This window comes from Taudactylus pleione, unplaced genomic scaffold (genome assembly GCF_031769625.1).
Source record: "Taudactylus pleione unplaced genomic scaffold, aTauple2 ptg000464l, whole genome shotgun sequence".
NCBI classification, from domain to species: Eukaryota; Metazoa; Chordata; class Amphibia; order Anura; family Myobatrachidae; genus Taudactylus; species Taudactylus pleione.
This window is the reverse complement of record NW_028284866.1, coordinates 4,163,919-4,189,052: the sequence shown is the minus strand read 5'-3', so window position 1 is coordinate 4,189,052 and position 25,134 is coordinate 4,163,919. Positions and strand designations below refer to the sequence as shown.

At 43.7% G+C, this 25,134-nt stretch overlaps 1 protein-coding gene across 1 annotated transcript in view; it reads left to right on the top strand.

Annotated features, from left to right (window-relative positions):
* The window catches only part of NEURL1 (neuralized E3 ubiquitin protein ligase 1), a 138,039-nt gene extending 116,462 nt beyond the window's left edge, over positions 1-21,577 (top strand). The window contains exons 4-6 of the mRNA XM_088448683.1: positions 10,666-11,346; positions 18,943-19,089; positions 20,461-21,577. Of these exons, the coding sequence (XP_088304809.1) occupies positions 10,666-11,346; positions 18,943-19,089; positions 20,461-20,702 (1,070 nt within the window). The 3' untranslated portion in view covers positions 20,703-21,577. The remainder of the gene's footprint in view (positions 1-10,665; positions 11,347-18,942; positions 19,090-20,460) is intronic.
* Positions 21,578-25,134: the final 3,557 nt, after the last annotated feature.

The following is a 25,134-nucleotide window of genomic DNA, read 5'->3' as shown; positions in this document are numbered from 1 at the left end:
TGGGCTTATCAGCTGTAAGATAAATTAAATGACTGTTTGCTAATTGTGGCTATGTACCCACATGACTGATGACTCCATATTGATGTCACTGCTGCCGTAACACAACACTCACTAACGGCTAAGCAGAATCTGTACATTCTAGTCTTCTGTTGGGTTTGTAATAAATAAAAAAAATGCCAGTATTCCGAAGATCCAGGCTTGTCTGTCTCGTCTCCACATATACTATGGGCATCTATTACTTTATTGCAGATGTTAATGAAGGTTTGAAAGTCAATCAGAGGGATCTCTCCGCACCCCTACCATGTGGCAGTTGCCTGAATTGTTTCTTGTTGTTGTTTATGTACTTTTATTTGTTTTTTTTAATTATTAAAGGAAAGTCACATGATGTGATGGCGTTCCTCTCAAAGTAATAAATATGCACCATATCACTAGTGTATAGATGAAGAAGCACGGTGTAGGGTTTGGAAAGTGTTTTTAATAAACAGAGAAAAACAACCTGTTGAATGATGAAAACATAATAGTTCAGGTAACAAGTCTTTCATTCCTTACAGGAGAATTCCACGGACTGTCCAATCTGCTAGATCAGGCCACGGTCTAACACCACTCTCTTCCAACATTCTTAAGGCAAATAAAGCAGGAACTTCCTCTTCATCAGCCTAATTGAGCCTGACAAAGAGGATGTTTCATCTACAAAGCCTGGGGAGGCCTATTTAATAAGACTCACGCCGGATCAAGTACCACCGCAATCCTTGTTCTGTCATTTCCATCTCGGGGTGTGATTACAGGAAAACAATACCTATGAAAACAAAAATGCTTCATTGTTTGAATAAAGCATTTTTTATTGTTAAAAGTCTGTATATATATTTTTTAATATATTTTTGAAAACTATTTATTTTATCACTTTATTATTTTATTAGTGGAGCTGTCCCTTTAATATTTCGTTTGATAAATGGCGACAGATTTATCACAGTGATAGAAAATCATTGTTATCATTACTTAATTCCTTTTAGTCTTTCCAGCACTATTTTTATAACAAGTACAGTATTTAGTTAATGAGAGTAACATGTATGGCAAAGTATGGAGCCTATACAGTAGTTGAGAAGAGCATGGCGTGTGATGAATAATACAGCAAGGTGTCTTAGATATGGCAGAAGAGAAACCTTTGTCTCATTGTCTGACAATATATTTCTTCTCCTGGAAGAATAAGAGCTGGGATACTGTACTTATTCCTGGCACAGGTCTTTCTGTAGCGGGATGTCTGACATTTCACGGGTAAGAATAGAAGCCGGTCTGGGTAGTTGGGCACTGCGAAGTTGCTCCATGCAATAAATAGACTCTTTATTCAGCTCTGAAGACATTAAATGACCCCTGACTGAGATCTATTTATAAATCTCATTACTATAGTTTGCTAGTAAACAAACAATGACTGTTAAAATGATTGCTGGGGCCTTTGTTGATTTCTGCTAATATATAGGACAGGCTGTATAGATGACCTACAGTATACAGTAAACTCTTAACTGGCTGCATTTTACTGTGGGAAAAGCAACACTCTCATTATACAGTATATAGCCACAGTTTTACGTTTTCTTCTCTTTATCAGCCAGAGCGGCAGTATAGCACGGTGGCTGGGCCGGGGGCTGAATTCTGCGCAGAGCATAAGGCAATGGTGACATTATAGAGCTATATGGTAGCATGATGGGGTTGTGAAGTGTCGTAAGTACCAGGCAGTGGCATCTGTCGAAGGGGAGTACCACCTGGTTTAGACAGCCACAATTTTAGCCCCTTTTGGTCTGAGCTTCTGGTACTGGGGTCCATCAAGGAGCATTCATGATGTCCCACCAGTGCAGCATTCGGAAGTCATGACGTCTTGATGCAGTTTTTTACTTTGCCAGCTGTATGCAGACCCCTAGATACTAGAGATGTGGCTGTATGACGTGGGCTGCGGGCTTATATACAGACAGCTGCCATTGCATGGCTTGGACATTGAGCTGTATATAATGGATCTGATGTGAACAGTATTTACTCTTTTGCCCCACCGTACATCATAACTCGCATATATACAGAAATGCATCGGTGTACTCCTGTTTCTGCAGCTGCATTTTGAGTTGCAAGTATATTAAGATACAAGCAGCTTTGAATTATTCATGTTGATACCTTAAACTTACACCAGCCCTGTGACACATACAAGATACGCCTCCTAAAAGGCGTATCTTATAGGTAAGGGGTGTGATTGACTGGTTGGATATGGTATGTCAACAGTCATTGTGTTGACATTAGAATGTCGACATGGTCATACTGTCGACATTGATCATGTCAACATCCATAAGATAAACAGTGATGCAATGTCGACATGTTAGAGTTTTCGACATATAGCCCCTGGCGGTCCAGCTGTGACTTACCCGCTACTGACAGTGGCTGCGGGACCAGCAGCGTCTTCAGGGTCCTGGTGGTCATGTGACTGTGACTTCCGGGTCAGATCTCCAATCCTCTGGTGTTCGGGTGACTCTTTCTCCCCTATCCTTAACCCTAATCCCTATCCCTAACTCTCCCCCTAGTGCCTAACCCTAACTCCCTTCCCCTCCGCAGCCTAACCCTAACCTCCCATTGTAGCCTAACCCTCCCATCCGCAGCCTAACCCTAATGTTGACGTTCCGACAGTGTCAACCATTTTTCATGTCGACATACTGAGAATATCGACATTGCATGTCGACATTTCAACATTGCTCACAACTGACGACACAGTTTTATCAACATTCTCATTGTCCACCTTTTGACTTCATCCCGTAATTGAGGTGTGCCCACAGCCCTTATTATAAGGACACACGAATGCTACTGATCCTCTCCAACACTTGCTGTCCCCAGCGCCCGGAGACTAGGTACATAAGTGCTGCACGGCTATTGGAGATGCAGCCTCTACAGTAATTAGATTAGGTGTATCATTTGTGGCTCCTGAAGCCCAGGTGTAGGAAGCATGTCGATGATGATCTTTATTAGCACATATCATTACTTTAAAGATAAGAAAACAATTATAGACACATTTAAGCGATGCACAAACATACACACAATATGCCAGGCTGGACTGGTCATAATATAACAGGTCTATAGGAGTGTGACCCCCATCGTAATGTGATACCAGCCTCATCCTGGCTGCCAGTACCTCAGAGTAAACCCAGATGGGTTGAAAAACACTGGGTTCCTCATTATTTGTACAAGGGTAGTGGTTTAAGATAGAAAATTATTAAGCACTGTTGTGTAACGGCAATTCCTGATGGACCTAGACTGCTTGGCCATGTTGGAGTAGGTTACAGGTAGCAGTGCAGCCCCAGGCATTTTTTAAAAATGAGGTTGCTTATGTGCAAGTTTATAGCGTGGTTCCCCTCTCTCCAGCAATATGGCGGCAGTGGCTGCGCAGAAGATAACAAACACTTTGGCACTGCGACATATTTCCTAAGAGAGCATCGGAAATATGTCGCCTGCAACCATTGGGTTAGAGCCAGCTCTGGTAGTAGGGTGGGCGAAGCGCGGCCCCCTTGGCTTAAGGGCACGGTGAATCATACACCCTCCACCCATAGATATATTTGTTGCAAAAGGATCAGTGCTTCCAGCGGGCCGTCTATTATAATCCCCTTTAATGCAAATACTCATGAATGAAGCATCACTAACTCCTAAAACTGTCATTTATTTAACAAAAATCGCATATATTGTTTAAGGAAACGTCTAAGCATAAAGTCTACAGAAACAACAGATATGGGAATGAAATGGAATGTATTGTAAAAGAAATGTGGTTGACTAGAAATCCTAAAGTGGCCTCAAATAGGTTCCTGTAATTACCATTTTGTAGTACAGGTTGAGTCTCCCATATCCAAAATGCTTGGGACCAGGGGTATTTTGTATATCGGAATATTCCGTAATTTGGAATATTTGCATTTAATAATGAAATGTCTTAGGAATAGGGCCCAAATCTAAACACAGAATGCATTTATGTATCATATACAGCTTATACACACAGCCTGCAGGTAATTTTATACAATATTTTCAATAATTTTGTGGCTCAAACAAAGTTTGTGTACATACATGAAATTAATTTATGTGTCATATACACCTTATACACACAGCCTATAGGTCATTTTATACTTTATTTTTAATAATTGTGTGCTTTAAACAAAGTTTGTGTACATTGGACCATCAAAAATCAAAGGTTTCACTATCTCAGTCATGCTAAAGATATTCCGTATTTCGGAATATTCCGTGTTTCGGAATATTTGGATATCGGAGACTCAACCTGTACTTGTATTCGCTGCCTGCAGGGGGCGCAGTGGGAACCACTTTTTATTTCAGCGACTTTATTTTTAGGTGTTGCAGCTGTTATATGTAGGAAGTAACATTTTAGAACTGCAAATATTCTTGCGGTAAGGCATCTATAATTTATATCCCCCCATATATATATTACATTCCTAACTTAACACCAACATTAGGCCAAAACAACATACATTTTACAGCTACACTGAACGGATATTATAACCAAATTCCCTAAACAGAAGTGAGGTTTAGTAAAGTTTCCTGAGTGTTTTACGGCTTAATTAGACAAACGGAGTTGTTGATTGGGCAGTAATCTGGGACTGCACAATATGTCAGCGTTCATGTGTTTCTCCCTTGCTCAAGCACCCAGTTACACAGAGGCTCCCAGATGCCTGAGGACGATGAGTGTTGTAGTTCATCGTCTGTCTACTCATACTGCTTTCACTTGTATTGATCTTACAATAACTTTACTGCTTAGTCATCAGTAAAAAAGGAAGGTCCAGAGGTTGGAAGCAAGGGGATCCCAGGCGCAGTGTGAGAAGCCTGCCAGGCAGTAATAAAACACAACGCTGTGAGATGTAAGATTACAGTCTAGAAACATTCTTGTATCTCAGCCGAAGGGCTCATGTTCAGTTCCACATTAAACAGACTGTATTTAATTGATCATGTAACATACCTGGCTCTTATCTGGTAACTGTCTAGTTATAGAGAGCACTTTTAGTTTCTATACTCTAAGGACAGGTATTTACGGTTCTTCATATTTACTAAGCAGATCCCTCCTGAAAATAATGCAGAAACTCATTTTTGCCCATTTTATGTATCATTGATACATATGTGTTCTACAAACTGACAAGACCACAGTCCCATTATTCTCAATGAGTCAATTTGCCAATCTCCGAAAAAGCTTAGCCATCTACAGATGGTGCCGGCTGCTGTAACCATAGGCTATAGTTTTGCTGGAGAGGTGTTTTGGTTTTTTTTCTTCGGATCAAAGCGCCATGTGAAGATGGGGCAAAGTCCTCATCAGAACAGACTGGTTTTTGGATGCACTATCACAGCATGACTTTATTTGTGATTGCAACAATATCAGATATTAATGAATAGGGCAAAATTGAGGCCATCAATGAGTAGGCCCCTCTGTATTATAAAGCCATAACAATTGTTTTATTTTTTTTTTAATTCTCTTTATTTATAATAGTAGAATACAGACAAGAAGCATTAGTAAGTGGAGACCACATAACACATGCAAGCATCGCTCATGACAACATTTATTTTAGAAAGAGAGGATCTATTTTAGTTATTTAGCAATAACACTGTACAACAAATTAATACTTTTAATTTGTTTCCTTTCTAAAAATAGTCATACATTACTAATTTGAAGTCAAGAAAAACTAAAATGAATTCAGAATGTTTTTACTAGCTCTATTTTTTGAGCTACACTACTTGCACTATACTGTATGTACATTAGTAATATAGTCATAGTGAAAAGCTATTTTAAAATAATCTGATATTTTCTTGATAGAAAATAAATAACAGTTGTTTTAATTCAATCAATCTCAAATAAGAACACAAAACGAAACAAACATACAGCATACGAAACAAACATACAGCATAGGAAAGTACTATGTAATATAGTGGCCTATTCATGGGGGTGCTTTCTCTTTGCTTGTTGCTTGTACTCCTCTTCTGGGGCATCTCTTGTCACTGTCCAACAGTAGTGATCACCTACCCTGATATCTTTGTTCCATTGCTGAAATGTCTTGGTGGAATCGCTCACTATGCTTGTCACTCAGTGCACCACAGTTATCTTGTGTGAGTAATCCCGTGAATCGCATATATTTGAATAGGGGAGGGGACAAATAACTGATTCATTTAATTGGGTCATTAGGCCCCTCCCCCTCTGCGCGGAACGCAGATTGCTGGTAAGATTCTCTCCATTCTGCCCACTTCACTAGGAATACCCCTACATCGTCATAAATGGGCTATATCTCAGAACTCAGAGCTAACTGAGAGTTTTCAATGTCATATTCATTCTCTGCATGCTGAAATCAATTAGAAGTAGGGATGTGCAGGCTCGGTTCTACTTGGTTCCGTTCGGGTTTTTTTCCCGAATCTTATTGGGTTTCAGCTGTCACGAGTTTTGGATAGCCAATAAGATTCGGTAAAAAAAAACGAACGGAACCGAGTAGAACCGAGCCTGCACATCCCTAATTAGAAGTAACTATTTTCACATCGGAAACATTTTCATTGTTGTGCAGTGCAATTGATCTAGTGTCACCATATTATGTTGACACTAGATGTACGAGGACACATTATTATTATTTATCCTTTATTTATATGGCACCACAAAGGGTCCACAGCACCTTACAAAGTACATGAACAGAAACACTTACAGTATAGAACACTGCAAGACATGGACATAGTTTATAACCATTACTGCATCATCTGTCATAATACCCAAATAAGCAGAAGGTCAGCAGAACCCAAGGGATAGGTGCCGCTGTAAGCAGTATGGAGTGAGGGAAGGAAAAGCAAATTAGGGAAAAGGGCCCTGCTCCTGAGAGCTTACGATCTAAAGGGGAGGGGCAGACAGACAGGGGTGACACAGATGGGGGAGACAGTGATCATGGGGCAGTGGGTTAGTATGAGACCTGGGAGGCTTTGATAAAGAAGTGGGTCTTGAGAGCCCTTTGAAAGTTTATGAGAGAGGTGGAGAGAGTTCCAGAGGTAGGGAGCTGCCTCTTGAATGCGGGAGTGGGAGGAAGTAATCGGTTAGGAGGTGAGGCAGTGCATTTGTGTAGCAAAGTGGGCGGGCGGGAGTGTGAAGGGAGATCAGGTCAGAGATGTAAATAGGAGAGGATTGGATGAGGGCTTTGTAAGTGAGTGTGAAAAGTTTGAATTCAATTCTGAAGGGGAAGGGGAGCCAGTTTAGAGCTTGTTGGAGAGGGAAGACAAATGTAGAATGTTTAGACGGAAAGATGGGCAGCACAGACAGTGTAATGGTTAGCATTAATGCCTCACAGCACTGAGGTTGTGGGTTCGATACCCACTATGGCCCTACCTGTGTGGAATTTGTATATTCTCCCTGTGCTTGTGTGGGTTTCCTCAGGGTGCTCCGGTTTCCTCCCACACTCCAAAAATATACTGGTAGGTTAATTGTGGCTCCCAATACAAATTACCTCTAGTATGTATGTGTGTGTGTACATGTGGTAGGGAATATAGATTGTAAGCTCCACTGGGGCAGGGACTGATGTGAATGGTAAGATATTCTCTGTAAAGCGCTGCGGAATATGTGTGCGCTATATAAATAACTGAACATATTGAACAAACATGGAGAGGACATACAAACCCCACACAGATGGTGCCCTGGACAGACTTGCCTACTCCCTCTTGAATTGCCTGGGAGACTCACAAATATTCTGCCGGACTACTGCGTTTTCTTGCAAATGGCACCATTATGGCCCTATCCCCTATGGTGCGATTTGCTTCTTAATAGGCAGTAATAGACATTCCATCACCATGACCACTGCACTTTCCCCACAGGCTTCCCCTCCATTATCTCCCAAAGGGGCGAGGTAAAAAATATCTCCAATTATGACTATTAGATGGCAGTGACATGCGAGACCAACGCAGGATTTCTACATGGAGGTTTCTAAATGCTGATTTAGGAACAAAATGCAAGAAAATACCACAATAATCCTAAAACAGACTTTTTAAAAAAAATGGAATTGTGTGACATAAATACAGCAAGCATGATTGAGTCCCAAAGTAGTGCATACATATTCACATCGTCTATAGACGGTATGTAGACGTTAGGTCGACAGTGAAAATTTTACCATTCACAATGTCGACACTGAATGTTGACAGTCACAATATCGACAGTACATGTTACTGCAGGGTTAGGTTTAGGATTAGGCTGCGGTAAGGGCTCTTACATTGTAAAAGCTCTATGCTAATATGCCAGCTGTCAACATTATGTACATTATATACCACACCACTATAGACTGTAAACTCATTTGAGCAGGGCACTCTGGACCTCATTCAGAGGCGGTCGCAAGAAGCGATCGCTCTCTCTGAATGAGGGCGGGCGCTTCTTTTTTTTTTTTTTGGTGCGGCCTCCTGGTCGCTAGCTAAGCTGTGGGTCACCATCGCGACCATCGGGGCTTGCGACCAGACCCTAAGGATGGGTCTGGACACTTGCAAGCCACAGGGAGCTTTCTGCTTGATCAGAGGTTCCGGGGCTTGCGCACACGCAGTGCGGCCGTTGCGTGTGCGCAGGGCTACCCATCGACCCGGTTGAGAGCACATCGGTGCTTGCGACCGGGTCTGAATGTCCCCCTCTGTCCTTTTTTTTTTTCTCTATATAATTATGCTATATGCCCACTGGTTGATGCCATTCACTGGACTGCAAGTAAAATGCTATTATTTTATGGGGGGTTTATGATTACCTAGTGTGTTTCAGCCCTTAGAACAAATACTGTAAACTTGCAAATTTACTATCACAGTCAATATTAGTTACTATATGCAACTTATACATACTTTGTGGTGTACTGCCATTCTGCATCATAAAAGCCCCCTAACTTGTACAGGGAATACACGCAGGACTAGGACACTGACAGGACAGACACAAACTTAAACAGGAGTGTCGACCAGACACACTGGCAGTGTTGGGAGATCACAGGTCAGACAGACACACTGACAGGACAGACACACGCTGACTACACTCACCACCTTCCCATGCTGGTTATGCATCTACACATTCCCCTCCTCATAAACCATGCACTGGGCACCTCCTGAATATAGGGAAGAGATTCAGGTTACAGTTGTTCTGCTGTTGCCTTAATATTCCACCCTCCCTCTTGCTTGTGGTACAGTGCAGAGCAGGGACTGCGAGGAGAAGGACTCCCGGGTCATAAACCCAGAAGTCTCCACGCTGTAAAGGACTGCTCTTGTCGGGAGAGCTGTCCTTTGCCTAAATCTTCATGCATACAATACATGCATAAATGCCGGTAAGCATGCAATCAGTGGCGAGATGCACCGCATCCAAAATGCAGTACTTGGTGCATCCCGCACAAAGGGCCTCATTTACTAACGAGTTTTATCACTAAAACGAGTGATACATTTCACTGTGTATGATAAATGGTGCTCCAGCCAATCAGCTCCCAACTGTCAACTGTTAGAAACATGACAGTTGGGAGCTGATTGGCTGGAGCACCATTTATCATACACAGTGACATTTATCACTCATTTTGGTGATAAAACTCGTTAGTAAATGAGGCCCTATATAACATACTGCTTCTGCACATTGATGTCCATATTCACTACAGAATACCAGATATGAATTTGGCTTGACAAAAAAAACTGCCCTGTCCTGTTTAACTGAACAACAGGGATGGATTCAATGGAAAGCGCTGAAATTTGTATCAACTATAACACATGCAGAGTTTTAATCTGTTTCTCCCCTAATTAGAAAGTGAAGGTGGAAAGTGATCAATTTGAAAGTGATAAACTACCAGCCACTCAGCTCCTAACTGTTATCATACAGGCTGTGTTTGAAAAATGACAGGGGCTGATTGGTTGGTAGTTTATCACTCTCCAATTTATCACTTTCCAGGGCTTAGTACATCTGCCTCACAAAGAGCCTGTCCTGGCTTCTTTTCCTTAACACCTCCGTTCTTTAGGACAGTGTACCTGTCCCGTAGATACAGGGAGGCAGCCATTTTGTGAGCTAAACCAAACCATAGAGACAGAACATTATTTAAATTTTGTGTGCCTGAAAAATTCAACACAGGAAGTGGGGGCGGCTGATATTCCGGCAGTTAGAGATAAATATTACATGCTTGTGTGATGTCATTGGTTCCGAGGGAATTGACAGGCAGCATGCACAAAATGAACACCACCGCCGCTACACATGAATTGGGCATTTTTTTCTAATACGTTTTAGTTTACAGACAATTTAGATTTTGGATGTTTGATAATTTTGCAGCCAAACTATACAAAACAGTTTCTCTTTCTTGCACTTATCGCATGTTTAGCGAAACAGTTACAACAGGTTGGCCAGACAATAATTCACAGAGCCACTTAATAGTATTATTTATAAGAATAAACTGAAGAACAAAAGGTCGTTCAGGTTCATGTTGCATTTTTTTCTATATAAAGCCAAGTTTACAAGGAAGTTCAACAAACCGATGCATCGGCTGCACTTGTTTTTGGTTAACATTAGCAGACTTATACACTCAACAAGTTATATATGTATATTATATATATATATATATATATATATATATATATTATAGTTTGGCCTCTATATGATTGCACAGTAAAGTACTTGCTTATTTTGATCCCTAATTCGGTTTGTATTTACAGATAGCGAGATTATCCCTCCTGACTGCGTACGGCCGAGGTCTTTCACGGCTATCCCTCGTCCATCCCTACGAAGAGAGACTGAAGACACTCGCCTGTCTGTCAGCTTGTGTGACCTGAACTTGCAAGAAGAAAACTTTCAATCTATGACCACAATGTGTCCTATTCCACAGAACTCTATCAACTCCCAGCATTCCCACTTACTCCCGTCACAGCTGGAGAGCGATCTCCGGTTCCATCAGCTGCGAGGAGCCCATATCAAGACTTTAGATGACCAAACCGTGGCCAGACTGGAGCATGCCCGAGAAGAGCGGACTTTAGTGTTCACCAACAGGTCACTTAGAATTAATGAAACCATCTTTGTCAAGATAAACAAGTCAAACTCTTTGCGCTCTGGGACTTTATCGTATGGTGTGACGTCTTGCGATCCCAGCACGCTGAGACCCAGTGACCTTCCCTATAATCCAGAATCATTGGTGGATAGAAAGGAGTTCTGGGCTGTTTGTAGGGTGCTGGTTCCTCTTCAGAGTGGGGACATCTTGGGGTTTGTGATTAACGCAGAAGGTGAATTACATTTGAGTCATAATGGTGCCAGTACTGGAATGCAAGTCTGTGTGGACTGCTCCCAACCTCTCTGGATGTTCTTCGGTCTACATGGGGCCATCATGCAAATACGCATATTGGGTAAGGCCTTCTCTTTGAATCTTGAATCTTTAAAATATAAAGTGTCTATGCTAGGACATCACATGCTTTGACCAGTTGCGTTCTACTATGCCCACCACACGTGTACAGTATATAGTGGTTCTGCTTAATGTCTCAGGGCCTGACTCACTACGGATCGCTATTCTACTTATATGCACGCAACGTAGTTGCTAATATCAGCAGTGATATGTAAATGTTTGCATTCGCATTTTGATTGCAGCCTAACATAAGGACGCCCACTTCCCCTTACTCACATCCGCATACTGGGGCAACATAGCGAAACAATCGGTAACATCGAGTAACATCGGACTCAGGGGGTCATTCAGACCCGCTCGCGAGCGCAGGACGCTCGCAAGCGGGTCGATGTTACCCCAATGCGCATGTGCACAACGGAGGGAGCTCCGTCGTGGGCATGCGCGAGACCCGGACAGCGACAGCCAAGCTGTCGCTCCGGGTCTCGCACCAAAGGGGGCGTGCTGCCGATGGTGACTGACAGCACGCCCCCTTTGGTGGGCGTGGCTACCAGACGGAGGCGTTCCCATGGGAACGCCTACCGTCTGGGTCCGGCCCCACTGACATCACTAGTGATGTCAGTGGGAGTGATTTTGGCTCTGATAGAGCCAAAATCACTCCAGGGCTTGCGGTCACCGAGACCCTACCGCAGGGTCTCGTTGCAAGCCCGATGGTCGCGATGGTCTTGACCATCGCGACCATCTTTTTGGCCGCTCGCATATGCTGTGGGTGGTCACCCACAGCTATGCGAGCGGCCAGGAGGCCGCTCCATTTGTAGGTAGGAGGGCATTGATTCAGAGCGAGCACTCTGGTCAGAGCGTCCGGCTCTGAATCAGGCCCTCAGAACCACAGTTAAGGCAGGTCAGACCTCACTCAGGAATTGCTTACTTTCGCGCACGCTATGAGTCTTCAGGCGCCGTCTGGTATCGCAGTGGCTAATTTATGCACACCCATGCTACATCATTCAAACGCACTGGCACGCCTGCGTTAGCCTGACCACCCCGCCCCTGTCACCACCCACAAACGCCACTTCCTGTCAATCACTTTGCCATAGCTCTGCGTAGTCCCGATAGCAGTCTGGTTCACGCACTGCGATGCATGCGCAGTGCAAATTAATTGCGTGCGTATAAGCAACAGCGTTCCTTGCTGAATCAGGCCCTCTATCACCAGGCCCAACTCTATTTGTTTTAGTGCTAATTCGGTCAAGTGCTGGTTCAGGTTTAAAATCCAAATTACAGTTTATGTTTCATTGTAGAAAACATTTGCACCTCATGTTGCTGACTAGCACAACCTGCCCCGTACCTGTATGTAAGCAATGGATTGCCAGATGTCACCCGTATAGGGTCAAGCATACTGCAGCGTCACCATTTCTGGGAAGTGTATCAGGTTGTGGGATAAATAATAACTTGATACTTTCCCTATAACAGCACACTTTCTGCTCTCTAGTAGCATGCGGGATCCTCGTCGTATCACATTAATATTGCAAGTAGCACCATATGTATTATTCATCTTGTCTATGAAAAGGAGCAGTGTACATTATTTATCCACAAAGACAGAAAACGTTACACTGGGCAAAAGTACAATAAGAATAAAAGAGAGAGTGTTGCATTAAATGAACACTGGGCCTGATTCAGAGATTTTCTCAAAGCCGATATTTACGCAGATCAAGAAATTGTTTGCAATTGTGCATAAACCGCACTACACACATAACAGGGGGGTGGTTAGAAAAGTGCAGGAGTGTTGGGACCGTTTAAACGCCGTCTCATGGGCGTGCATAACTTAGCCATTGCGATCTCCTGCGCAGCATGAGAGCCCTCTGCGTGTCAGGAGAGCTCCTGTGTTTGCGGCTGGTCAGACTTGACTTACATGCCGCGTGACTGCCCGATGTGCATCGATGTTACCTATGTTTACGCTGTTGCACATCGTCGGACGCATATGAGAAGGCAGCAGTGGGCATCGCTATGCTCGGCTGTGCTTTGGGAGGCATTAGCATATTTTAGCAACTGCGATCTGTGAGAGGATGCAGCTGCGATTGCATTAGCATAAATCTCGTAATCAGGCCCATTGTCCACTGTGAAGTATAGGTCTGGGCAAGGATGAGACGACAGACATAAAACAGATTGTGACAGCGCTCACCTGGTCAGCAACACAGCTACTGTGCCATAGGGTCCTGGGATGTGGGCTTTGTATAGGACAGGAATGGCAGCAGGAGACTTAGGGACCTATTTATCAATTAACATTTGTTGGATATTGCACCTGTTATCGGGGGGGGGGGCGGCGGTACCCTCAAATATTACGTTTCCCCTGAATATCGCAGATAGCTGCTGTCCCACATTTTCCCTTGCGCAAAAGTAGCCTCCGTAGCCTTCTATGGCGGCTGCCTTATTGCAGATTTTGCCCAAGTATTTACTGCCATCTTTAGATGACAGTAGCCTTAGGCCTATGGGCTACTCTCCACAGAAATTACAGACAGAGGGATCCGTAGGATCCCTAACCGGCAATGAGTGCCCGCGCATGTGTGGTCAGCAGACCGTGCAGTCGCGGTGCGGGGTCCCTAAGAAGAAGGCACATCCCTTCTTACACACCGCAGGGTCATGCTCCTTCATAGCCCGTCCCAGCAGGTGACTTTTAATACATTTCCGCAAACTTTAATTTCATATCACCGTGCAAGGAATACATGCGGGGGGTGATGGTGTGCAGTAGATGGACTGGGCGACACCAAACCCAGTGACGCCACTGAGTCCTATCAGAGCCGCTGTCCTCACAAGTGTTTTCTTTTGTTAAACACCTCTGAAAACTAATTTGTTATTGCGGCAATATGTGGAGATATGAAATTGACGTTTTCGGGGCCCAACTGCCGCTAATAATAAATACACTCCTAATATTGTTATAAAAATAACAACAAAAAAAAACATTTTTTTTTTTAATGAATGACGGGTTTGCAATATTTTGTTTTCTGTTTCCTTAACATTTTTTCCCCCATTAGTGGAGAAAAAGCCAAATGCAGCATACATCCCTAATACCCTGGAATGTCCAGGAGACGCCTGGATTTTGGGGATCTCTCCCAAACGCCCAAGAAATTAGGAGCTAATTCAGACCCGCTCGCACTGACCGATATTCGCCCGTCTGCGCATGAGTATAATTCGCAATGCACGTTCACAAGCCAGTCTCTGCGATCTGGAATCGTGCGCTCGTAGTACACAGCCTGGATGCTACTTTGAGTGACATATAGCGCCGTTTGTGGGTGGTAACAGGGGAAGGTGCTTGTGAACGGGGGAGTGGTGCTACGAACGCAGGAGTGTCTGACCGTCAAAACGGCATTTAATTGGCGTCCATAATTAGCAAAGGTGCGTCATGGGTGTGTATTTGACGCGGCAGCAAGTTCATTTTACTTGAAGTACTCGCAGTGCTTGCGCTAGGGTAGAGCTCCCATAAGCACTGTGAGTGCTTCCATTGGCTCTTGATGTTCCCGATGGTTTTAAACACTTCCTGGAGATTACGTTAGCTGCGGGCGGGAAGGGGGCGGCATTACACTATTTTGCAATCGCACAGCCACCGCTCGCTAAGACATAGAGGGCGTCCTTATGCCGCACGATTGTGCTATTAGAATACCCGGCCCTTTTTTGATGCAAGCGCAGCTTAGCGTCCTTAGGCCAGCCTCCCGGATCACGCCAACTTCCCCAGCAAAGGGGCGGTCTGGAGACTTGATGACGCAGAGCTGGAGCAGGACGCAACTGCACCTTGCCTGAACACGTGACAACATGAAGTCACGCCAAGTGGGCAGGTTTGCAAGAATCGGAAAGTACGGCTCTGCTTGGAGCATCCTTAGGACAATCTGTAGGGCTGTACAGGCTGCAAGGTGTGTGCATTGAGCAGGGGGGAGAGGGGGCAGCAGTGACATGATTAACGCCACCATACCTGGAACTATGCTCTGCAGAGTGCAACTGGATGTAATGGTATGTTCTGCTGTGCAATGCATTTGAGCACCAAACTTTACAGTTACATCGCTGACAGCTGCTGGTTGTACTGGCCTGGAATCATAACACCTGGTTCCCCACCATTGGATCGAACTTGCCTACTCTCCAGGAATGAAAGTAGAACCACTTTGATCACTGTGTTTGTCACATAAACACAGTGAAGGCAGCCATTTTGTTGCCTGAACAACTCTGAACTATTGAGAACATTAACACTTTGATGTTTCAAATAAACTGATAGTCAGCTTCCAACCATAAAATGGCTGCTTATACTGTGTGCAAACAGGGGACCTTTATCAATTGGTAGAAAAGATATTATGGAGTATAATTGTCATATTTCGCTCTCAGAAATTAAAAAGGAGGACAGCTAAAATGTTGTGCAACATGATTGTCTCAGTTTCCGGTTACATAAAATGGAAACCTTATGCAGCATGCTGAGGCAGCTGGCTTGTATCACTGCAATATTTATACTGCATGTTCAGTAAGAAACATGGCTATTTGCACCAGCAATGACAAACCTGACCCGTCACCCTCGGATATATATTCAGCCATGAAATCACCTCAAATGTGCTTGTCATGCCCCATTAGAGAGTAATAGCAGTAACTTTCATTCCCCAACCTCTTCAGTAATTGATTTAGCTGACATTGTCTATGTAGTCAGGGTCTAATATAATCTGTCTGTCCTGCTGTTTATATATTATGGGGCTAAACTAGAATAGGGAGAGAGGCCCATTTTTAAGCAGAAAATACTATTATTTTTTATTAATTGCACATGAAAATGCGCACCCTAAGTCCAAATGACTTATTGTTTGCTGATCTTTATCCTATGGTGAGGCGGAACAGGGACTGGAAGGGGCATGTTGATATATTCGACAAGTACTTGCACTCTAATTACAGGTAGAGACAACCGCAGATAGATCTATCAGGAGCCATATCTGTTCTGGGTGCTGTACCCCAGACTCAAAGCTCTGTGCTAATGATGATGGTGAACAGCACAGACCTATTCCTTAAAAAAAAATGGTTGAAACACTTCCATCCCTCCAAAGTGCTTTTGGCTCCACTACTCATAGCCTGTGCTGCTATTGCACTTTTACATATCTTTATAGTAGTGGCGTAACTAGGGTATTTGGAGCCCAGGGCAAATTGAGAAACGGACCCCCACCCAAGTAGGTGTGCGTGCCGAAGGAACGTGTCCAAAAAGTGTCCGTGGTCGCTGAAAAATAGGGGCGTGGCAACATCACACCACTGTTTCTCGTCACTCTGGGAACATTCCTTTCCATTCCATATGCATCTAAATGCCCCAAATAATAGTGCCCCTCTTGCAATGCCCACTGTAGTGCCCCTTATGCAATGTCCCCAGTAGCAGTGCCCCCTGTAGTAGTGCCCCTTATACAGTGCCCCCAGTAGTGTACCCTTATATAGTGCTCCCAGTAGTAGTCCCCCCCCCTATGCAGTGTCCCTTATACAGTGCCCCTGGTAGTGGTCCCCCGTATGCAGTGCCCCCAGTAGTGGTCCTTATATAGTGCCTATGCATTAGCCCCCCCTATGCAGTGCCCCTTATATAATGCCCCCAGTAGTAGTCCCCCTATGCAGTGCCCCCAGTCCCCCCCTATGCAGTGCCCCTTATATAATGCTCCTTGTAGTCACCCCTAGGCAGTGCCTCCACTATTAGTCCCCCGATGCAGTGCCCCCTGTAGTAATGCCCCTATACAGTGCCCCCAGTATTGCCCCTTATACAGTGCCCCCAGTAGTGCACCCTTATACAGTGCCCTCTTATAGTGCCCCCAGTAGTAGCCCTCCCTATGCAGTGCCCCCAGTAGTGGTCCCCTGTATTCAATGCCCCCCCTATGCAGTGCCCCTTATATAATGCCCAGGTAGTAGCCCCTCTATGCAGTGCCCCCAGTAGTGGTCTCCCCTATGCAGTGCCTCTTATATGATGCCCCCAAGAGTAGTCCCCCCTATGCAGGGCCCCTTATATAATGCCCCCAGTAGTAGTCCCCCCTATGCAGTGCACCCCAGTAGTAGTCCCCCTATGCAGTGTTCCCCCCATGCAGTGCCCCTTATATAATGTCCCCAGTAGTACTCACCCCTATGCAGTGCCCCCAGTAGTAGTCCCCCCTATGCAGTGCCCCTGATATAATGCCCCCAGTAGTAGTCCCTCCTATGCAGTGCTCCCAGTAGTGGTCCCCCCTATGCAGTGCCCCTAGTCCCCCCTATGCAGTGCCCCCTCCCCCAGCAGTGCCAGATAGAGCTACACACAAAAAAAAAAAAAACACTTACCTAAATCCCCGCTCCTGCATCCTCCCGGGCCGGCCCGCTCTGCACTAAGGGAGAGACATCATGATGTCTCTCCCATCACCCACTGCGGGAGCCAGAAGATGATGCTCATGAGTGAGCTCCAGTCTGGCTCCGGCAGTGGGCGCAGTAGTCAATGAGAGTCTGTCTGACTCTCATTGGCTGCCAAAACAAACACACTGCCGCAGGGTAGTTACGAGTATAGTAGCGGTCCGCACTACACTGACCAGTGTCCTGGACCACGGCTGGCTGCGTATCCACCCCCCCCCCCAGCACTCCACAGGTCCGATGGGCCGGCTGCGTCCTCGTTGGGGGGGCAACCCTCCCCCCACAGTCCACAAGTCCGATGGCGCCGAGGGCACGAGCCCTGCTTGACACCCCCCCCCCTAGATACGCCACTGCTTTATAAGACTACTATTTTTTAAACTGCTAGGATGGAGTTTTGTAATTTATAAATGATAAAATTGTACGACCGCTAGGTAAGTACTTTGCTCAGATGAAGCTGATTTCCCCGTCTAGTATCAAAATCAATGCATGTAACTGCTGGAGGGAAAAGAAAACAACTCAGATGTGAAAAAAAATCTCTATATATTTATTGGAAAATTGGTAGTGCCAAAAGCTCAGAGCAAGTGTAACAATAAGGGGTAAATTACGCAAAGACGACAAAAATAAATAATCCCCAAAAAGCAATTATAACAAAAAATAAATATCCATTTAGGGAAAATATATGTTACAACTTCAAACAGTACAGTGTATCATAAAACAGAAAAGTAAAAAATTATAAAAGGCAGTCTTCTACATTAATAAATATAGGCAACTGACAGGTTTCCTTTGGAGGTGATACTGCGAGTGTTGCAGATATACAGTAGGTAAATTGTTACTCTAATGAGCTTGTATCAGAAACTCCAAATGAGTTAGAATAGCACAATGTTGGTTCAAATAAGTTGCCACAAAATTGTCCCTCTATAAAGGGGAGCAATGCAATCCCGATGGGCACACCATCAGGGAGAGGCTCCAGTATGTGTTCTGTACTTCAAACAAAGTAGTAATCGTCTGTGGCAAACAGCGTAGCAGGAGGTGATGGCCATCTGTATAAAGTGGGGCTAGATGATAAGCTCAACACTGATATTTTGGAAAGGTTCCAACCATGTTTTTGGCGCTACCAGTTTTCTCTGGTTTACCTGAGCCTTGTTGCTTTCTAGGGTGTTGGTCATCAGCCGCTCCCTTGTTGGGTATTGTTGCAGAGTGGGCTCCCTTTTTTTGCTCCAATATTCATTGACCAGACTTTCTTCTCCAGGCTCAACAGTATCATCTGACCTCCGAGAGCCGTCTACACCAAGTTCTCCCACATCAGTTCCGAACAGTCCTACAGCCTTGTGCAGCGGCAGCTCCGATCCCGTACTGAACACGTGTGTGTCGGGACCCCTGTGTAATTCTATAAGTGGTGAGTGTTGCACTCGCCTCTGGTGAGACATTATGATGTAGACATGGCTATATGTATAATGTAGGCATGCCAGCCATACACCTAGAACAGCAAAGACATTGTTACATTAGAAATATTGATTTTCATTTTTAATGCAGTGTATTTATTTTGCTGCTTTGCCTTTACCACCCAACTGTTTTCCCAGTAAAATGTATGAATATAAGGCCAGATAAAAGTCCAGAGGTTCCCAAACTCCGTCCTCAAGGCACCCTAACGGTACAAGTTTTAAGGCTATCCATGGTTGGGCACAGATGGGTAAATCAAAAGACTGAGGTACTAATTAAGTCACCTGTGTTCAAGATTGGTTATCCTTAAAACCTGGACCGTTAGTCACTTGCAGCTCCCAGTTTGGTTGCCGCTTCCATCCGTTCCAATGCCAGTGTTCTTCCTGCATGTCATTGCGATGACACAAGGGTACTTTGAATATCAGCCCAAATTATTCTCCAGACTGTGTATATCCCCGATCTCCAGGGTGAGCGAAGAAGGTAAGTGCAGGGCTCCCTGTGTCTGCGTCTATCGGCTGAGAGTGTCCCATCCTGCTGTGCCAGCTTTTTATGGGTGAGGTAATGCAATACTGTTTTTATTTTGGCATTGCAGATATACAGTACAGTGCCATGTGATAAAAGTAAATGTTTAAAAAATAGCAGCATGCACCCTTTCTGTATCCTTAACCAGCCAGCACACAAGACTGGGGGGGGGGGGGGGGTACTAAGCATCGCATGCGCAATGCCGTACATTTCGCCCATTATCAGGTAAATACCGGGGATAATATCGCCAGTATGTACCTAGAAAGTTGCAAAGGACAGCTTCTCCCGGTAAGAGCTGTCCTTTGCAATAAAGGGACTTCCGAGTGTATGACCCAGAAGTCCCTCTGGCGTCCTTCTGTGCATGTGCAGAAGGAAAGCACACTCCGCGAGTGCAGCTGGGAGAGATCCGATTGGATGCGACATGCTACGTTAGTGTCACAGCTGCTGACTCTGTAACGTAGCATGCTGCATGCAGATACAGCCGCAGTCGCACACAAAATATAGGCACGCCGCATATCATTTTAATCAGCGTCCTATTCACATCGCTATGTGAATAAGACACATTTGAAAGTAAAAAATTGCACCAAAAGACGCTCGGTGCTACCGAATCACAAAGCGCTCACTCCTTATGTGTGTAACACGACTTGTAGTGCATAGAGGATAGATATACTCATCTATATGAAATTATAACACAGAAAATCCCAAAATGTTTTCTGCTATACAGATAACTTCCACCACAGTGTCTGTACATTTACCAACATTTAACCCCCTCCCCAAAATGATTATTTTTATGATTTTCACACAGGCACCGCTCCAAACTCCCCAGTGAGTATGCCCGAGTCACCCATCTCACCGTCCGTCTCAGGATCCTGGATCGACGAGTGCACCATCTGCTACGAGAACCTGGTGGACACAGTCATCTACTCCTGTGGACATATGTGTTTGTGCTACACATGCGGCCTGAAGCTCAAGAAGATGAACAATGCCTGCTGCCCTATCTGCAGACGCCTCATCAAAGACATCATTAAGACATATCGCAGCAGTTAGGGTCCAGGCAATTATTTCATCTGCAACAACCTTCTCTCTCAACTGGTTCTTAATGGTTTTTATAATATGCTCTTGGAGAAGCCTGAAGCACTTAAACTCGCCAGTTAGTGTCTGTAATGTTTGAACTCTAATGTCAACGATTCTGGATAACAAGATATCAGGGAAGCATAGTCTTGTGGTCATCGATCATTCTTTTCAAATTAATGTATGGAAGTCTGATATGGATCACAAACGCTTGTGGTTTTTATTACGTCCTAAATTGAGATCTGGGAATATTGTTTTGGAGAAATTGCCATTCCGGCTCCGGGCCAAACAAAATAATTGAGCAAGGATATCTAGCAATAGCTGCTAAGGGGAAAAAAAAACAGATTATGATGAAAATGAGTAAAACATGAGACTATCGGGGAGTTTGTCGGAAGAGACGTTGACCTTTGCATATCGTGTAGGTATAGATATTGGAGAATATTTGTGTTGCAAATCATCACCTAGAATCTATCGAGCCATAGTGGGTTTACCAGAGTTTTCATACCTGTGAAGAATAGGAACAGGTGCAGACTTTGTAGTAGCTTACAATTATCATTGTACTCCTCTTGTAAATGGCAATAACCACTTTCATAAACAGCGAAGAGTAGGCCAGCATTCGGGATAAGTGTATTTCATGGCTATTGTTAAACCAATTCTGCTCCTTATTGCATCCTTTGATGTCGCTCATCTCTACCCCAAGTGCCGACGGAGATTGGCTTATGCAGGAAGCTGCTAAACTTGTGGATTTGGTAACATATGAAAAATATGTTGAGATAAAATGAATCTAGATCAAGGTGCTTTTCCAAAAATTATTGTATTAATGTGTTTTGTATTTTTTATTTTATTTTCTAAGAAAGTTACAGTACATGGAATATTTAACCAATATTTCCTTTTAATTTACATCTTTAATTTTCTGATCAGTCTGAATGCAGATTTATCTTATTTTGCCCTTTCAGTAACCGCGTACGCTTGTTGATGTGGCAAGGAGCAGTGTTTAGTATGTTTGGGGCATGATAGATAAGCTGAGCTGTTTGAATCAGCAGTAATAAGAGCACCTGTGAAATATGGGACAATGACCCAGTGCAGGTTCCGTAGCTGTGAAGCTTCAACCATTTTGGACATGAATTTGTCGAACACAGTTCTGCTGACAAGATCTAAAGAAGATAATAGCTTTAAAGGCAAAATAGAAAATTATTTCCAGAATATTTCAGGTATTTTCAGCAGAGCCAGTGGTTTTGTCATGGCCAAATTAATGGTAGAAGTTAGACGTTTTATCAGATTGCTCACCCCACAAAATGTGACATGAGCAATCAGCAAGTCAAATTGCGGTTTTCAGAGCAATTTACTTGCAACCATTAGGAACGTGGCGGGAGCTAATTCAGCAACAATGTTCATTTGGATAGACCCACAAGTGCATCCATCACCTACACACTGTGAAGGCAGCCATTTTGTGGGCTGAATCTACATTCATGAAAATGCAGCTAGAAATTCACTAGTGACATCACTTCATGCCTCAGTAATGTGACTAGATTAATAGGTCATATACTGGTCCATCCCACAAAATGGCTGCTGTTACTGTGTTAGGTGATGGATGGACTTTAGTGGCCACCGACCAGCATTAAAGTTCACCCATCACCTAAACACATGAAATTTTGTCAGTGTGAATCTTTGCTTATTTCCTAGGAATACTGACACCTGTTAAATGGAGAATAAGGTTTTCCTGGAATGTATACATATAAGCTAATGTTTTGCAGAATACAAAAGGTAACATAGATTGTTTTTTAGGGCTTAGAGGGAGGATATGTCACACAATAGTTCACATTCAATAGTATTGCATTTAGGGGCACAATTTACGGTAAACCCTGGACACCAATCAGACACTTCCTTTCATTATCTACCTTGCATGTGGTAGAAAATAGCTGATTGGTTGCATTTGCTCAATGCAGATTTTGCACCTAAATACAATGTTAGAAAATAATTCCTTCTGTCACAATTTTATATTACATAGTTACTTGACTAGATACACGTGTTAGAGTCTTTCAATTTGGTACAAATGAAAAGACCCATGTCTAGGCTAATTTTAAAGACCCAGTTTTGTATGAAAATATCGGTGCACATTGCTTGAAGTGCAAAATCAAATTGGTGTTAACTGTACGCAAAAATATATATATATTAGGCCTCAAGCATAATCCCGGAAAGCCGTGAGTCAGGTATGACTATCGCTAGCGCATTCAACAAATTGTTTATTTGAAATGTCTTTTCATAAAGACTTTTATTTAAAAGTGGGGGTTTGTTTCTTCTGTAAAAAAAGATATTCTGCCAATAGCCTTAAGCAAAGTAATGACTGTAATCTATTGTGTGCTGTGTTCCATCACAGAATGCTTTTAAACTAAGGTTTTATGTAACACAAAACATCACAACCTATTACGCTCAGAAATGCATTTAGGAAGCACAATATGAATTCAGTACACAGCCATCCGAATATTTACACCAAACACAGGCTAAACTATCTTCTCTCCAACCACATATATCCCTAATGCTTCTTATCAAACTGAGATAACCAAGTTCTGGGAGTCTTTGGATTGAACAGACAATCATGTCCTTTATTTTAATCCTTATAATCTATGCTACTCAATATGACGAATGTGTTTTAGAAAAGCAGCTGGTCTAGTGCAGTTTCAGTAATGTTGGCAATTGGCGCCTGTAACAAGATGTCCTTGGGAATAATCCAGAATATGAGGACACCTCAGCCCAGGTTCACCTCAAACTGAACACAATTCAATTGACCAACAATAAAGATGTCTGTTAGAACCAAACTAAAGGAGAGTTTTCCAGCCTTGTCTACTCAATTATAACAGCTAACAGGACCTATTTTGTTTGTGTGTAGGCTAAGGCCATAGGCAGAGATGAACTCAGCTCTTTGCCTCTAAGCTGCATATCACAGGTCACAATGCACTTCACACATACTTGCCAGTTTGTTACCCAGGCGGCCTGGGGCATGCCGGAGGAGGAGGCTCGGGTGGGAGTTGGAAGGGGTGGGGGGCGTGCAAGGTGCAGTATGGGGCGAACACAATGATGTACTCACTTCATTGAGTCCCTAGACTTAACACAAAATAGGAAGTTTGCTGAGCAAGGGGGGTTGTCTACTTTCTTGGGAGTCTGGTAGAGTACTCCGAAACTCTGGAAGCTGCTGGATATTCTGGGAGTGTGGCCAAGTATGATTCTGTACCCACCACCTAGACAATAAATAAAGTAACAAATTTTCATGAAAACACAGACAATCCATTTATTATAACCAGTATAAGTGAAGCATGGATGCTTTGTTTGTCATGCCTCAGCGATATCACTATTTCCTAATGAATTGTCTAGCTATTGAGAATAATGGGGACTGTGGTCTGCAGCACTAATTACTTTTTTTGCCGAGGACATGTGATATCTCCTGAATTAGTAGGATACCCCCATTTTATTTCCATATACCCAGGAAGGGGGTATGGCCAGGGAATGTGGCCAAAACAGCAGTGGGCTTACAACCATTTTATTTGTCAAAGTTCCCTCATGCACCTTATATGCCATCAGAGCCCCCACAAGCCCATTTATATGTTATTAGAGCTCCCTCATGCACCTTATATGCCATCAGACCTCCCTTATGCACCTTACATGCCATCACTCCCCTACATGTTCTTTTATATGCCATCTGCACCCCTTCATGCACCTTATATGCCTTCAGAGCCTCCACATGCACCTTATATGCCACCTGAGCCATTGCATGCACCTTATATGTCATCAGAGCCCCCACATGCCTCTTCATATGCCATCAGACCCCACCTCCACATTCCCCTTTATATGCATGCCATCTGCTCCACATATCCCTTTATATGCCTTCAGACTCCTCTTTCACATTCCCCTTTATATACCATCAGGGAACCACTTTTGCTATCAGACTCTTAGTAACATTACACATATTGGCTAGTTGACTTGCCTCATGATTATCAAAGTGCATGGTCAGTAGCCAGACCCAAGGAATTGAAGAGGCTGAGTATGACTGAGCACCGTAGCAACGACTTACTATAGCAGACTGCAGTGCTTGAGAGAGGGCCGGCCGATTGGTAACAAGGTGATTTCTGGACAATGTCCCTCTGGGATTAAGACTCTGCACTCAGTAAATGAGTAGAGAGGTCTGGCTAATCTGTGACGTTGTGATTTCAGGACACTGCCAGATCGATCCTGGGTGTGTGACAATCCTATGCATTAAAAAATAGTGTCACACTATTATCCCGCACCAATCTTGTCTGTCAAAATAATCAATACCGATTGAGCATTCATCCCTTAATTGATTGTGCATTGATAGTGAGTGTGTGTTACATTTTTTTTTTTGCTTCAATAGTTCTCTGCCATATACTCTGTAAAT